Here is a 15,509-nt window from a genome sequence, read left to right on the forward strand (position 1 = left end):
ACATTGGGAGTGCCCACTGTCCAGCTGTGCACAGAGTCAGAATCCATGGAGCAGGAACTCAGCCAGGTGTTAGATTCTGTGGCAAAGAAATGTTCTGAGAGCTACACAACAGAGATACTCACTGTAAATGTTGTTTCTGCTCCATTCTGCCCCTGGATTTGCTGACCCAGCTTTCTCAGAGCCACTAAAGATAGAGCTCCACGTGGAGGAATTTGTTCCCACCACTTAACGAGGTTTACATGCTGTTGACATGCAGATTCCCTCCTCTGATAGAACAGCCACTCCAGCTTTCCTGTAAAACCAACAGATTCTGGAGAGCAGCTCTAAAATAAGGATCTTCAGCTGCAGTCCTGTGCCAAGCACAACCCTGCTCAGCCCATCCTGAGCACTTTTCACCATCTATAATGTACCTGACACCTGCAAAGGAGCCCTTCCCACTCCAGTGCTCACCTAAGCACCATTCCCTTACTGAGGGGCTGAACAAACCTCAGCAGTTGTTTATTTTGGTCCATAGGAAGTCTCTGCTAGGAAAGATTCCTCTTGGAATACTTTTGGAAGGAGTGTTGACAGCCTGGATTCCACTGAGCCACTAACAGCCACTTGGCTGAGGTGCAGCAGATGAGAGCCTTCTGAAATCAGCTGGGTATTTAAAAGAATCAGTGAGAGCAGAGGTCCCCTGGAAAGGGATTTTTGGAGTCATTCCTACAAGGAGCCACTGCTGGCCACTGGTAGAAGGAGGTGTGTTTTCCCTACAAAGTTGCTGGGCAATTCCTGGGCTGCAGAGCCTCGTCCCTGTCGGGATCTACTCTACTCACCTTGTGGGATACAGACCCCATCTCTGGCACATCAGAAACCTTCCCACTGGGAGAGCCTGGAGAATACAGGCAGCTTCCCAAGTGCCAGCCCTTGTCCTTCATGCTCATCTCAGGGGGGAGGGCTTGGCCCTGAGTTCTGAAATGCTTCAAATACATTCTTGTTGCCACGAAGAGTTCAGGATAGGAGAGAGACCCAGGGAAAAAAGAAGAAATAGGAATGTATGTGTCATCATGTTCCATGACTGGTAAATCTTTCAACAACTCACCCAATGAGGCAAGGAGGCAAAGGTTGAAGCTCAGCAATCCAGGTCCAGTCGCTGTTTCTGCCGTCACAAAGCCGTGAGCGCAGGAGACGGCACCGGGAGAAGCGGGGAGAGAGGATCAGCTTAGCTGGGGACAGGGATTCTTCAGCGACTGGCAGCTCCCCATGGGTGTTTCTCGCTGGCTCCTCACACCTCTGCTCGTCCTGCTGCCTCTCATGACATGGGTTTCAGCACAGCAGCAAGGTAAGCTCCTGCAGGAGGTCCGTGGGCCCTGGGAGTGTCCCCAGGCAGCGGTGGATTACGGCTGGGAGTCACTCAGCGATTTCACCCCAGGGGGATCAGAGAGGTCTTGGCTCTCACCAACTCCTTCCCAGTGGGAATCCCCAGGCAGCTTCCCATCTCATGTGTGTGTCTCTTTCCAGGATGTTCTGTCAGCAACAGCAATCCAAAAGTTCCTGAAAACAACCCTGTTAACTACGTGGTGACCACCATCCATGTGGAGACAGGCTTCACCGTCAGCATCGACCCCCGGTTCCCCGACGGCAGCTTCTTCACCATCCAGGGGGATGAGCTGCTGCTCACAAAGGTGGTGGACTATGAGGTGAGTCAGTGTCTGAAGGGACAGACAGGAAGGGTGGAGAGGGGCTTTGGACAAGGAGTGACAGGATGAGGGAGAATGGCTTCACACTGCAGAGGGCAGGGTTAGGTGGGATATTCGGAAGAAGTTTTTCCCTCTGAAGGTAGGGAGGCCCTGGTACAAGTTGCTCAGAGAAGCTGCCCCATCCCTGGAAGTGTCCAAGGCCAGGTTGGACAGGGATTGGAGCCACCTGGGATGGGGGAAGGTGTCCCTGCCCATGACAGGGGATGGGACTGGATGAGCTTTAAGGTCCTTTCCAACCCAAACCATTCTGTGATTCTATGACCTTGTGTGAAGCTGAAAGGCAGCATAAAAGGTCACTGTTCATTTAGGTTGCTGCTACATTCTTTTACCTCCCTGGAGTGCTCTGTGTACAGCCACAAGCATCATTAAGTTCCCTTTCAATGTAAACCCCCACATTTATTTGAGTCAAGAGCAGCAGCCAGAGTTAACACCCTGCAGGTGACACTGTACTTGCCACATGGAACATTTCTGATTCATTCAATTTAAAAAGAAATCTCTGTTTGAATTCACCTGAAGTGGGAGAAAATGACAGGTTAGCTCTGTCAGCATCTTACAGGAGATGCAGGGAGAGAGGCTGGAAGGTTGGGCTGGTTTGACTCCGTCCCAAGATCCCAGCACCAAGGAAAGAAAGGAAAAGTTAGGTACACCTGAAAACAAGATAAACCCCATCAGCATTTCTGATTCAGCAAGGCATAAATTTGGGTCATTTGCTTTGGAAGGAGTTTGCACACGTTGGCTGTTTCTGCAGTGGTGGGTTTGTGTTTCCTGCAGGAAGACCCCCTGCTGGTGGTGTACCTGAACTGTGAGGACTCTACTGGCCAGGTGAGCCCCAGGATGAGGGACTGCAACCAGCACGTGCTTCCCTCTGCTCTTCCCACACAGGCATGGGGAGATGTCCTTCTCCCTGTGGGCACACACACTACGCTCCCAGCCCCATCCAGCCCCCACCCAGCTCTGCTCCTTACACCATCCCCTCTGGTCACTCTGCAAACCAGGAGCAGCCCCAACAGCCTCTTTCTGGCTCTGATCCTCTCCCTTTGCCTGTTCTGCAGAGTAGTTCTTTGGAAATCATTGTCACCATTCTCAACGAGAACGACAACGATCCGCAGTTTCAGCAGCCGAATCTCACCAGGTCTGTCCGAGAGGTGAGTGTGTCTTGGAATGGAAGAGGGCACTGGGTCACTCAGTGCTGTGGGACTGAGGAAGGGTCAGCAGGAAGAGGCCTCAACCCATTTCACACAGAGAATAACCCCAGCAATGTGTTTTTTCAGGATACAGAAGTGAATGCAACCATTGTAGCCCGTGAAGATTTAACCGCTACTGATGCTGACCTGGACGTCATCTACTATGAACTCACAGCCACAGTGCAGGTGAGCATCTCTGGGCAGAAACAGTAGCTCTGGAGAAGCTTGATTCAGAAAAGCCCCAGTTCTCAGGGCAGAAGTCACTGCATTTAGCTCTCATCTTTTACAAACCCCAAATATTTATTTGGTTAACAGAACAGTGCTGTAGGTATTGAATTCTCTCAGTGCTCACCCTTTTATTGCACTGTGCAGATTAAACTTTCATCTGGGATATTCAGAGCCATAAAACTCAGGGAAGTCTTGTTGGGATGATCTGTAAACATATCAGGAGACCTTTGTACCTCAGGGAGCTCAGAATTGCACTGAGTCAGATGGGAAATGGAGTCCTTGCCCTGTTTGCCAAAGGCAGCAGAGGAAATGGGTTGTGCACACAGTCCCTGATGCCAGCCTGGAGTGCAAGGGCTGGCTAGAAACTAAAAATAAAAGCAAAATCAAGAGAAACCCCAAATGTATGTTTGCACTTTTGAAAAGCATTGTGGAGGGAGCAGACAGTGCCTGACACTCGCATCCATTACCTCCATTACCCCAGGGGCTGGGAACAGAAACCACCAGTTTCTGCATTTCAGCTCTGGGAGCAGACTTTGCATTCACATTGGTGTAAATCGAGAGGATTGAGAAACTCAGAGGAATTGTAGACAAGGCATAAGATTAAAGGAGAGCCAAAGCAAATGCAGAAGGCTACAGAGTAAATTGCAACGTACGTTACTTCAGTTTGGCTTTACAGTGTCTTCCAAAGTCCAGACCAAAAATGAAGGCTTGTTGGCAACCTGTTGAGTGTAGGAAATAAATGAGGTAAGAGATTTCATCCAGGAGGAGGAACACACCTTTTGACAAGCCAGGCAACTCCAGTGTGCAGTACCAAAGATTAAATAGATCCAGCATTCCCACACTGCCCCCCTAACCAGTTCCCCAGGATTAAAGGTACAATTGAGATGACAAACAGCAATGAGCAGGATTTGAAACATGTCTGTGACTGAGTCTGCTATAGCATTTTTCCTTTTCCCTTGCCAGGGCACAGACGGTTATTTTGCCATAAAAGGAGCTAATAACCCTGAAATTTATTTACAAAAAGCACTGGACTATGATAAATTTCAATCAACAAGGTTGCTGTTGTATGCAAGGGTAAGTCCCTGGGGAGGAACAGAATGCTTTGTTAGCCCAGTGTCTTTTACCTGAAGGGTGAGTTTGGATGGGAGATCTCTGGGGTGGCAGAGGGAGGGTGGGTGGTGGGCTTGGAGCAGCCTTTCACCCTCCACAATTGCAGGCACAGACTTGCAGTCAGCCCACCTTTGCCAGCAGAAGCAGACAACCCACTGCTTTAGCCAATCTCACATAAATTGCTAAGCCTTAAACAGTGGAGTGACAAGTGCTAAAGGACCCTGGGCCACTGCTTGTGGCAGGTGGGCCCTTCTTTTGGCAATAAAACTGATGTCTCATGAGTGTGCTTTGCCTTTGGCTCCAGGACAGGCCCGTGGGCAGCACCGACCTCACCAGAACAGCTACTGCAACAATAACCCTCCTGATCACCCAAGCAGACACCAGAGCACCCTGGTTCCTGCCCTGTGCCCTCCTCTACAACGACACCAGTGTCTGCATCAGCAGCCCCTACTCTGGGATCGTCAACATCTCCGAGCTGGCGGTGAGCAGGAGCCACCAAACAGGGCCCTGATGCTGTTCCCTGTGGGAAGTGCCTGGTAACTTCCTGCTGGTCTCCAGTTACAGTGCAGATGGTTCAGCAGGACAGGGAGCCTTTGTCACCCTGGAAGGTGGAATTCCCCACCTCAAGCAGCACTGCTGCTCCTGCAGCACTCCACTCCCAAGGCTGGCTCCCCTCCGCCCTGTGCCAGCCATCTGGCAGCCATAAAACCCATTCTGCCCTCACAAAGCCACTGGAGCCACGCTGGGATGGGAGAGAGCCCCAACTGCTGATTTAGTGCTGGTTTGTGGCATGTGAGGCTGTGCCTTCTCATTGCAGGTGGAGCCACTGACCCTGAGACCAGGACCCATCTATGCCGTTGATCCTGACTACACCATAAATGAGAAGATCGTGTACAGCATCGTTGGGGGTGAGTGGACATTGTCACATTGCCCAAAAGAGCATGGCTCAAGTCCCCTGCAGTACCAAGAGCAGGTACCCCCATAGCACCTCACTGAGAGCCCCTGTTTGTGCCACAGAACACTGTGGAGTAACTAGAAGAAATAGTCTGTACAGAGAGGAAGAAAAAGAGAATTACAGTCCCGCAATCCAATCTCAATGAAATTGGGGTTTATGGGAGGTGAGACATGTCTTATCTTTAAGTTTTTACACATGATTTTGCCAGTCTGGTCATGCCACTTTCATTCAGTCTTTAAGCTGAACCTAAAATTCTCACTTTAGCAGCATAATTTTCGTGCAGTGCCAAGAATTGTGTTTTTATTCCCCAGCACATTGCCACTGCCTCATCTGCCCTGTTTTAGTCTTGATTTCAAGAAGATCACTTGAATACAGTCAACTGATTGCCAATCATTGATTGGGCCCTTTCAGTCAGTCAAAGGATTTATTTTTTTATTTTATTTTAGCAGTAGTGGGGTTCTGCATAGTTATCAAGGCAAAGGTAGAAGCTGTTGGCCAGGTGGAGTGTTCCTCTCCCTTTAGCTGTGCCTCATTCAGCAGTGAACATCCTCCTGGCAACAACACATCAAAGAACCTTAAATTCCACTGGCATTTTGGATGCATGTGGCCTCCCCACCCCACAGGCAACAGGGAGCCCCAGTCTGGGGCTCGTTGTCTAAACAGAGCCCACAGTGTCTTGGAGTGAGGAAGAGAACTAAAAATTCTGCTTATATTTTAACACATATCCAACACAGGTACTTTTATGATTCACAAACACATGTAGAAATCTGATTTCTACCCCTGCATCAATACAAGGTTTGTGTCTAGACTCCCTTTGTAGCCAGTAGAGAGAAACAAGCATTCCCAGAACAGAATGGGAACTGGTTAGAGACTTCCAGTCCTCAAATTGCCCCAGAGGCTCTGGGCATTTATCAGAATTTAAACTGACAGTATCTGGGCCCAGGCACTGGAAATGCAAAGCTTTGCTGTCCTACCTCATTTAATCGGGTTCACACATGTGTGTGTTGTATCTCTCTGAGTCCTTGGGCAGCACTCCCACCCTTGGAGCAGCCAGGCAAGCAAGGAAAACAGCACTTTGTCCTTGGGATGTTGTCATGAAGATGTAAAAGAATGAGTCTGTGAGCTCCAGGTCACTTTATGAAGGAATTTGATGATTGAATGGCCTTTCCATTTTCCCCAGGGAATACAGATGAAGTATTCTCAGTGGATGCAGACACGGGGAATCTAACAATGAGCAAAATAGTGACTTCCCCAGACTCCTTCCTCTTGCAAGTCATGGTAAGTGATGCCATTGCAGACAGTCACCCAGAACAGCTGGATTTCTAGGAAGCAGCAGCCAGGATGTGACAGGAGTCAGTGATGTTCAGAATAATTCAGTTCCTCCCTTTCTTTTGGAAGGGCCCAGTATCTGACCCATGTCTTGCACCAACCCACGTGCAAAGCTCTTGCAGCAGTTAAGAAACTTCTCCCTCGTGGGTGGTGACAGCAAAGTCACGGAATGGGGACATCCTGCTGAGCTGGGATTGCATCAGGCCTGTCTTTTCATGTCTCCTCACAAGCAGGGGAAGCATCTCCCTGGCATCTGTCTCTTTTCCTCCCCAGGCCACCCAGGCCAACAACGTCCGGAAAAACTCCGTGGCCACCGTAGAGATAAAGGTCATCAACAAGAGCCTTTATCCCCCCCACTTTGAGAGGGAGCTCTACAGTGGCACCGTGGTGGTTGGACTGGCCCCGAGGAGCTTTGTCTTCCAGGCTGGAGATCCTTCCACCCCCCTCACGGTCACGGCAGCCGACGAGGACTTCCCTGATGTAAGAGACTGGAAATGCACCGTGTTGGGCTCAAAGCAGGATCAGGAAACAGGAGGAAGGGGAGGTGGGGAGAGGCAAACACGTTTTCCTCTAGTATTCCACATTATATTTCCTTGGAAATTCCACATAGATCAGTACCACTTATGGTGTGATGTAATGAGGAAAAGCTGCTAGACCCACCCCCTCTTCCAAAGCCAGTCCCATGTGGGTCTCTTGCATAGATGTATTTTGCTTGGGCAAATAGTAAAGTTACCAGTAGAAGCTGGGTAAGACTTGGGAATTTTTTTGAGGTGTTTGTGATGCTCTGAGCACCAGGGTGAACACAGGTGAGTTCGGCCTTTCTCAGCTGCTCAGAGCAGATTTATTTTTTGCACCACACACCTGCTCGTACCTCAGGTGTCTTGGACAAGTGCTGCCAAGGGGTTGTTAGGAAGGTGCAGGTGGAGCAGAATGTGGTTTGAGCGTCACTCTCTGGCTTTTCAGAAATTCAACCCAAACATTGAGTACTACATCAAAAACAGCACCGATTTCATCGCAACCAGAGACGGACTCATCCTGACCAACGTGGTGCTGCAGTCCCCAGGAACTGTGTCCATCGAGGTAGAGCAGCTTTCTTCTTTATTTTGCCAGGCTTGTGCAAAGAGGGGGAATTCCAGTGCTTTGTTTGCTGGGGTCAAAGGAAGCAGTTAATAACTTTAGGTTTTGAAAGAAGCTGCCTGTTCCCTTTGTCCATCTGCCTGCCAGCTCCAGTGGGGTCCCTCAGGCTTGCTGGCACAGTGCCACGCCCTGTGGAGCTGCCTGAGCCAGCCTGACCACAGCGTTGCTGTAGCTACACAGGCAGGGCACAGAGGGGTTGCCAACACACGCTGCTCCTGCCCCACACCACCTCAGTACCTGTGCACTGTACCATGCTGGGAACTCTGCACAAAGCACAGACCTGGGTCAGGTCATCCACTCCCAGCACAGGGAATCTTCAGAGCTCTTCTTCCTTTGTGACCAGGCTGTCCAGTCCCTGTGCAGGGCTGTGGTCAGGAGATGGATAGGATACTTTGTCCTCAGAGGGCTCACCCCCAGACCTGGAGGGTGAGCTGGAGATTCGGAAGTCCCTAAGCCTCTCTTTCCCATGTTCCCATAGGCTGTTGGAAGAGATGTGTTGAGCCTGCAGGAGGCAAGCACTGTAATTGAGGTGGAGGTCCTGCCAGCCACAGGTAGGCTGGGGGCTCTGTTTTCTGATCTGTGGAGATGACTGGGGAGTCTTTTCTGCTTCTCTGGGTAAACTGGCCATGGGAGTCACCTGCTGAGTCTGTGGGCCTGGGCTGGGGCCAACCCCATACTTGCAGGGGCTTTAACAGAGAAAACACTCCAACAACATCCTTACACACCTCAAACAGCCTCCTGAGACCTTAAGTGGTGCTGTGTATTGAGGTGCCTTTTCTTGTTATTGCAAAGCTAAATCTGGGGCTGATTCATGCTGGGAAATAACCCACGATGTCCTGTCATGGCAGGGGAGGGTTGCCCTGAGACCTTGGTACCTCCCTGCTCCTTTTTAGCCAAACACAGAGAAAACTGCAACGTTCTTGCCTGTCTTAGGCCCAGCAGAGGGCAGTTGGCACTCCCCAAAGCCAGGCTTGCCCTTGAGTCAAGGCATTTTCTATTCAGGTCAGGTTCTTTTACCCCAAGACTTTATGGTCTAACCAGAAGAAATAACCCATGAGTAATAAGATAGACATGAGGCTTCATACGTAACCCTCCAGCTACTGTTTAACTGTGTTGATGTAAAAATAGCTCACACTTCATACTTCTGAGAAGTGACTCTTAAATAGGTCTGATAAATTTATTAGGTTCAAAGTTTATGAAATTTATACTTTGCATTAAGGTGAACCAATATCATGCATTTTCACATCAGGATAGGCACACAATGCCCAGACTCCACTGGTTTCTATACAGTGATGTGTGATTGATGTTCCATCACTTCACCCTCTCATCACCACCATCATGGGGTGAGGAAAAAAAGTGGGCTCCTGGGTGTAAATTTGGATTCCCTAAAGGCAGAGTCACTTCACAGCCACAACCCACCTGACCCCAATGTAAGGGCACAGTCCAGCTCAGCAGAGAGCTCGTTCAGGTGTCAGTACAGAGCTGGAAATGCTCCAAGCATGTACCACCATTTCTGGGCAACTTTGAAATGTTGCCCTTGCTTCTTAAACCACACAAAGCAATGGAGCTGCTGAATATGCAAAAAGATACATTGAAATGACAGGGAATGGCTCAGAGCCTCTGAGAGGAATTCTGTGCCATGGCCAGAACCCAGGGATGGCCCAAACAGATCTGAGGTTCCCTTTGGCCTGGCCAGACCCTCCAGGTGAGGCAGGGCTAGCTGAGCAGGCTGCACAGGGGCACAGGAGGAGTTTCACAGCTCTGGGACACACTCTGGGCTGTGGCTCCCCGGAGACATGACTAAGCAGCAAAAAGTCACCGAGGTCCTAAGCCCTCCCCAGGGTGTTAATGATAAACCCAGGGAGGGGATACTCAAAGTCCATTACCACCAGCATTCAGGAGGAGAACAAAACCGTGTTTCATTAACCATTAATCATTAATGAGAGTCATTTACATTACAAAATGAAGCTGGAAAACTTAAAGAATCCCACCACCAAGCCAAGTTGAGAACATTTCTGTCTTTCCACTATGCTGTTGATCTCTGTACAAATACCTTACACTGGCCAGGGGCTGGAAGCAGCAGCTGCCCCTGGGCAGGCTGGGGAATATTGCTACAGCTACAAAAGGGCAGAAAAGGGTTTCCTGTCCTAGGCACTTCCTACTGCTTTTCCTATTATGCTTTTCTATTTATTTTAACATGCTCATCACTATCAGAGGGGATGTTCTGGATTAAAGGAAGCTTTGCATTTTCACACACATATGTACAAAGAAACCTCATTTTTGCATTCTGGTGTAAGATGGTAAAGTGGAAAAGTCAAAGACCTGCATAAATTTGCTCCATGTAGCATCTGCTTGCCTAATACAGTCAGTTATATATTGATTTAGTTAAATCACCAGGTAAAAGTCATTGTCCTGTGAATGGCTACTATTTCCACTTCATGTAATTTATTGGAAATTACAATATTCTGTGTAATAAAAACAAAACCACCTCTGCTTTTAGGACAGAAAAAAAAAGGTATTCTGTGATATCAGATATATCACTGTCACATTCTGCAGCACAGGATGCTTCCCTGCCCTTTCAAACTTGGTTGGAGCTTCTCCCACAGCGAAGGGTTGTGTTAAACACACTGACTGCCAGTTTGGGCTCTGCAACACTGGTTTATTTGCCTCACAGATGAAACCTCCTCTGATAAGATGTACTCTGCTCAGGACATGGCTATCCTAGGGGGCACCTTAGCAGCACTGCTCTTAATTGTCTTGATCTTCCTTGGAGTGCTGGTATGGAAATCCAGTAAATGGTATGGAAAACCTGTCAAACACCTGCTGAAGAAGAAGGTAAGTGCCTTGTTTGTACCTGAATTTCTGAGAGTTAGAAAGTGGGATCTGAGGAAGTTTTGAAGTATGGGTGGGCTGCCCAAATAGCACACGTTTGTGTGAAGGTGGTAAATCACTCCCAAGACAATGTTTGCACAGATAACATTGCTTTGGTGGTGTTTGCTGCTGTTCTTTTCTGCCCCCTAGGCTGGAGCTGTGTGGTAGATGATGAGCAGACGTGGTAAGGAGAGGAACCCAGCTCCAGGGAGCACAAAATCTGGGATGAATGTGACACATACTAGAGGTGGTCTCTAAACCACAGTTCATCCTCCCTCCATAGTCAAAAGAGAGAGAGGTCTCTCACATTTGAGAAGCCTGGGCTCAGACACTTGTCTGCACTTCAGCTATTTACTTTTGGACCTCTCAGGGCCCTGGCAGACCGGTCACCTTGGAGTTTAGGGTGTAATTTGTCTGACCAGATGTTGGTCTGTGCCTTAGGATGGGACTGCCAGGAGCCTGGACATGAGTGCAGAGCACATGGCTCAGGTGGAGAACAACAGTCCTTCCCCCTGGGTGAGGTGAATCCCCCTCCAGAGTAATACCTCAAACAGATGGGGACAAATCAGTGCACAGTGCTGGTGCTCAGCCCTCCTGGAAAACATGCCCACACTGATCTGAGAAAGCTCCAGAAATGGAGTCAATATAAAATAGCTGTTCCAGGGAACTGTATCTTTCCCTGGCTTTGAATAGGTCTAACTGCAAACCAAGCTGAACTTCCCCGGGCAGGAGCTCAGTCACTTCAGCCACCCCTTCCCTCCCACCCCCCATTTGTCTTCCTGACACTACAATCACTGTCTCTCCTGTAGCTCTCCAAGGAAGTCTCTGGGGGTCACCACAACGAATATTACCAGGAATATGAATACCCAGACGTGAGCACCACACAGGATAAGACACCAGAAAACGGCAGCGTCCTGTCGGAGACTGGTGTGCTGGGGCAGCCAGCACCTCCCCTGCCCTCCCGCAATGCAGGGGAAACTGAGAGTCTCTCAAGGGCTTCTACAGCTTCCAGCACCATCTCCAACCAGGGAGAGAAAGAGGAAGAAGTGGAAGAAGAGACCGGACAGGAGAAAGAGGTGAAGTCCATCCTCAAGACAGACAGGCACGTGGGAGATGATGGCTACAAAGCTGTGTGGTTTAAGACCGATGTGGATCCAGAGGCTGGAGAGAGGGTTGAAGTGATTGAGAACAATGCAGCAGCAGCAGATGATGATGATGACAGTGACCAAGATCTGCAGAAGAATGAGGAAGAGGAAGAAGATTCTGACCTGGATGATCAGCACAGAGGGCTGGGACTGTCCTTTGCCTCAGAGAGCTCCTCACTCCCAGCTGCAGAGGAGACAGTCAGTGTGTCTTATATGGATGCAGTGACAGGAGAAGAGTCTGAATTATAATGGAAGTGGGCCTACATCCCCCTCAAAATGGGGGAATCTCAGCAGCTTTGCTGGCTTGAAGTCCATCTTTCTGCTCAGGGAGCAAACTGGAATGCAGAGGATGAGGTTGCCTGCCCTGCCTGTCTGAATGCAGCAAACAAGGCCAGAGGAGATTACAGCTAATTTACCCCTTTAGTGAGACCTTGGAACGTCATTTAAGATTCGAGGGGGAGAATATGTTTCATTCCACTTCCTGCCTGTTTCCCTGGGCCCCTTTACATCACCTTTCCCAAACTGGCTGCAGGTACAGCAGAGCTGTACCTGAACTGACCTGGCAGCCCAGGTCTGACTTTAGCCCAGCTCAGGGAGCAGTTTGGTTACACAGCCCAGTGTTCATCTCCTTGGTGGGTGAATAAGCCAGCAGTGAGTGCTTGGCTGTTCCCTTCAGGGTGTTACAGTTTAGTGTCAGCAAGTCCCCCTGAGCATACAGTTGCTCATGTGACTGTATCCAGGAGCTCACTTCAGGGCCTGGCTCTGCTCTGCGCTCCAGCACAGGCAGCTGGAATGTGCCACCACAGTCCTCATCCTGCCACCAGCCAGGAGGTTCTACACTCAGGAGCTGGTGTTTCCTCTATCATTGGTTAACAAGCACCAATCACTTGCTCTTTACTGAAGGACTTAGTCATCAATTTTCTATGCCATTATCCCACTCATTGTGCACTATTTTAACTGTCTATCTCCTATCTGTCAGGGAAAAGAGCTCCTGAGATATTGCCTTCAGTTATGGCCCTGCCAAGTCAGCACTGTGTTTCCAGGCAGTAGGGGGAGGAAGGTGTTTGATGCTCCTGTCCCAGTTTGCACCTCCCATCGACCCATCTCTTCCCCCAGCTGGCAGTCAAAGGTTGAGCTGGTCTCCACTGGCATCTTCTGATCATCAGCACAAAATTTATACTGCTCCTGGTTTTCTCACTTTGGGGCTCACTGCAGAGCAGACGTGGGTTGTGGAGCGTTTAACTCCCAGTAAAAACTCGAGACTGTCCAAGGCAGGGATGCAGCAGGAGGAACTTGGGTCTCTGGTGTTTGTCTCATTTTCTCAGTTTAGGATTGCAACAAAGTAAGTGTCATGCTAGAGGAGCAAAACCAATAAATAATCCTGCCTTTTTCCTACAAACCAATCTCCACTTTGCAGCCATTATCCAGATAAACCTGAGAGAGAGAGAGAGAGAAACCAAAGGATGGCTGCTGGGATCCTCAGGTACTCCAGAGCACAAAGGATTTGCAAGGAGGCTTTTATCCTCTAGGCCCATACTTTATTCCCATCCATGTCCCTGTCCCAGTGTTCAGTGCTCAGTTCTGCTCTCCTGAGAGCTGCCCTGGCTGTGTGGCCTTCAGGAGCTGCACTTGTGCTGCAGGTGGAGACGTGGGAAGCTTTGATCTCTCCTGCAGCCAAGCTGTTTGCCCAGTGTGGTTTGGCTGCTAATGGAGGGCAGGGAGTGTGCCCTGTGTTTGCCGTGTAAACAAGGCTCCTCCTGCTGCTCTGGGTTTTCTCCAGTAAGCATTTCCCACGGGACTGGGAGAGCTCTCCAGCAGCTCCTGATGGCAGCCCACCACCCTCGGGCACAGCGAGGGCCAGGGTGAGCCCAGCCTGCTGTCCCTGGTGCTGCTCCTGGGAGGACTGTGAGGGGTGGGAGAGGCTGGAGTGTCCCTCATGGCTGTGCCGTGTGTGCTCATTCCTGTCTGTCAGGACACTGTTGTCTGTCTCTCTGGGTTTCTGGCACAGTGATTGATGAGGTCCCTGGATCTGCAGTCTGTGCTCAGCTCCCCCTTCCCTCCCTGGGGTGCTCCCTGTGCTGTTGGAATCAAACTGGTCCCACCAAACCAGGCTTTGTTTTCCTCCAATCCTCATCAGTACACACAGCCACGGGGCTTGGTGTTTTTCAGGGTTATGCTTGTTTAATTTCCAGGGAGGTGATGTTTGGTAAATACTGTGTCTGTGGAAGTGGTGGTGGTTGTTGTGAGGAGAACTAATAAAACTTGGCAGCAGGCAGAGCTCAGCTTCCTCCAGCTATTGCCTTAAAGCCTCCAGATCCTGTTCTTCACTCTTGCCTTTCTGAAAGAAAAAAAAAGAATAAAAAAGTGAAAGGAACAAGAAGAAAATGTAAACTTTTCAGTTCAAGTCCATCTGAGTTTACCCTCCATCTGGTTGGATTTGTTTGTCTGCTGAGGCTGGGAATGTTGACAAACTTTTTGCATTATTGTACAGCAATCATGTTCATTTATAAACATCTGCGTGGGAAAGAAAAATGTACCAATAGAAATGTTTTTAGAAAATTGGATCAGCTTAAGTGTTTTCTGATGGCAAATAAACACCTAAGTACCTTGAAAAGCTCATCCTTGCACTCCAAAGACACTCAAATGCTTTTGTAAGTTTAACTCTACAGGTAGATTTAAGAAATCTCTTTCACCCTCTCCCAAATCAAGCTCTGATTTTTATTTCTGTACCAGCTTAGAATGATATTTGTTTAGTGTTTGTAATGCAGAGCTATAAAAAGTCAGTGAACAAATCTGCAGGTGAATTCCAGCAGTTCCAGTGTGGCAGTGGGAGGTGTGGGTTTGGGATTTTACATCTGCCAAGGAAGAGGATGCTCGTGGCTTTCCCAAGCCTGGAGCACCCTCTCCTGGAATAACACCCCTGGGAAGTGCCCATTTCACCTTCCCTTTGGCCTCTACAAGGAGAAGAAGCCCCGTCCCTTCTCAGCTGTCAGGGGAAACTCTAAACCTGAATTGGAAAAAAATCAAGTAAATACAGACATTTCACCTGCAGGAAGTAACAGAAATAAACAAAAAAATCACCAGGTGTCTGAAAATTCCTTTCTGCTCACATTCTGTCCCCATTTAGAACTGAATAACCCCATGGATTTCATCAAGTCTCATTGGCACAACTGACAGCAAATGCACATTTTTGCCTTTTTGACTCCCAAGAAAAAAATGCTTTTGGTACCTGGCAGAGTGCAGGGGACACTTGTTGGTTTGGTTTTGAAGGGATGGAAGAGAACTGGAGAGCTTTCTCTTTGTGTGTGGGAGAGCAGAACGATCTCCCTTTTATCTGAGTCAATAATGAACCCTGATCTCTTCAGTCACATCATCCGGAGAGATTATCCTTCTTCTCAAAGAACAACTTCCAAATGATAAATAGTCAGCCATAAAAGACCTGTTTTAACCTGATTTTTCTTGGATATTGAGTGACCTTAGCTCCAAAATGGATTCCTTTTCCCTCAAAAAAGAAGTCAATTCAATTTTATTCCAGTTTGTACCTTTTATTTTTTCATTAGTTGGTTGCGAAGTCCTCCTAAAAATAAAACAGACCTGAGCAGTAAATGAATACTTAAAGAAACAGGATCAACTCCATCATATGGGCTTCAAGCAATATATGACCTTCCCTTTTTATAAATAGATATTTTTTCCAATCAATAACAACACAAGAGTCCACCAGACATTGAAAGGAACAGATTTAGAACTGAAGCCACAACTGAGGCCGAGGAAATGACCCCGTAGTAACACCTGGATAGAACTCGTATTCCTG

At 48.7% G+C, this 15,509-nt stretch overlaps 1 protein-coding gene across 1 annotated transcript; it reads left to right on the forward strand.

The window, feature by feature from the left end:
- Window positions 1-1,209: 1,209 nt before the first annotated feature.
- CDHR5 (cadherin related family member 5) lies at window positions 1,210-14,094 on the forward strand. Its single transcript, XM_027662119.1, has 14 exons — window positions 1,210-1,321; window positions 1,501-1,679; window positions 2,511-2,561; window positions 2,792-2,884; window positions 3,011-3,109; window positions 4,115-4,225; window positions 4,566-4,742; window positions 5,079-5,169; window positions 6,397-6,494; window positions 6,819-7,025; window positions 7,509-7,625; window positions 8,161-8,233; window positions 10,357-10,517; window positions 11,363-14,094. The coding sequence occupies exons 1-14, from the start codon at window positions 1,243-1,245 to the stop codon at window positions 11,945-11,947; spliced, it is 2,121 nt and encodes a 706-aa protein (XP_027517920.1). The 5' UTR covers window positions 1,210-1,242; the 3' UTR covers window positions 11,948-14,094.
- The last annotated feature ends 1,415 nt before the right edge of the window (window positions 14,095-15,509 follow it).

The sequence above is a fragment of the Corapipo altera genome, unplaced genomic scaffold (genome assembly GCF_003945725.1).
Source record: "Corapipo altera isolate COAL_440 unplaced genomic scaffold, ASM394572v1 RXGC01000072.1, whole genome shotgun sequence".
Lineage (NCBI taxonomy): Eukaryota > Metazoa > Chordata > Aves > Passeriformes > Pipridae > Corapipo > Corapipo altera.

What these genes read in the sequence shown, in the direction of transcription:
- CDHR5 (XM_027662119.1), top strand. Translation starts at nt 1,243, where the DNA reads ATGGGTGTTTCTCGCTGGCTCCTCACACCTCTGCTCGTCCTGCTGCCT. An exon ending in GTGAGGACTCTACTGGCCAG is followed by an intron (nt 2,562 to 2,791) that starts GTGAGCCCCAGG and finishes CCTGTTCTGCAG; the next exon opens with AGTAGTTCTTTGGAAATCAT. An exon ending in TCACCAGGTCTGTCCGAGAG is followed by an intron (nt 2,885 to 3,010) that starts GTGAGTGTGTCT and finishes GTGTTTTTTCAG; the next exon opens with GATACAGAAGTGAATGCAAC.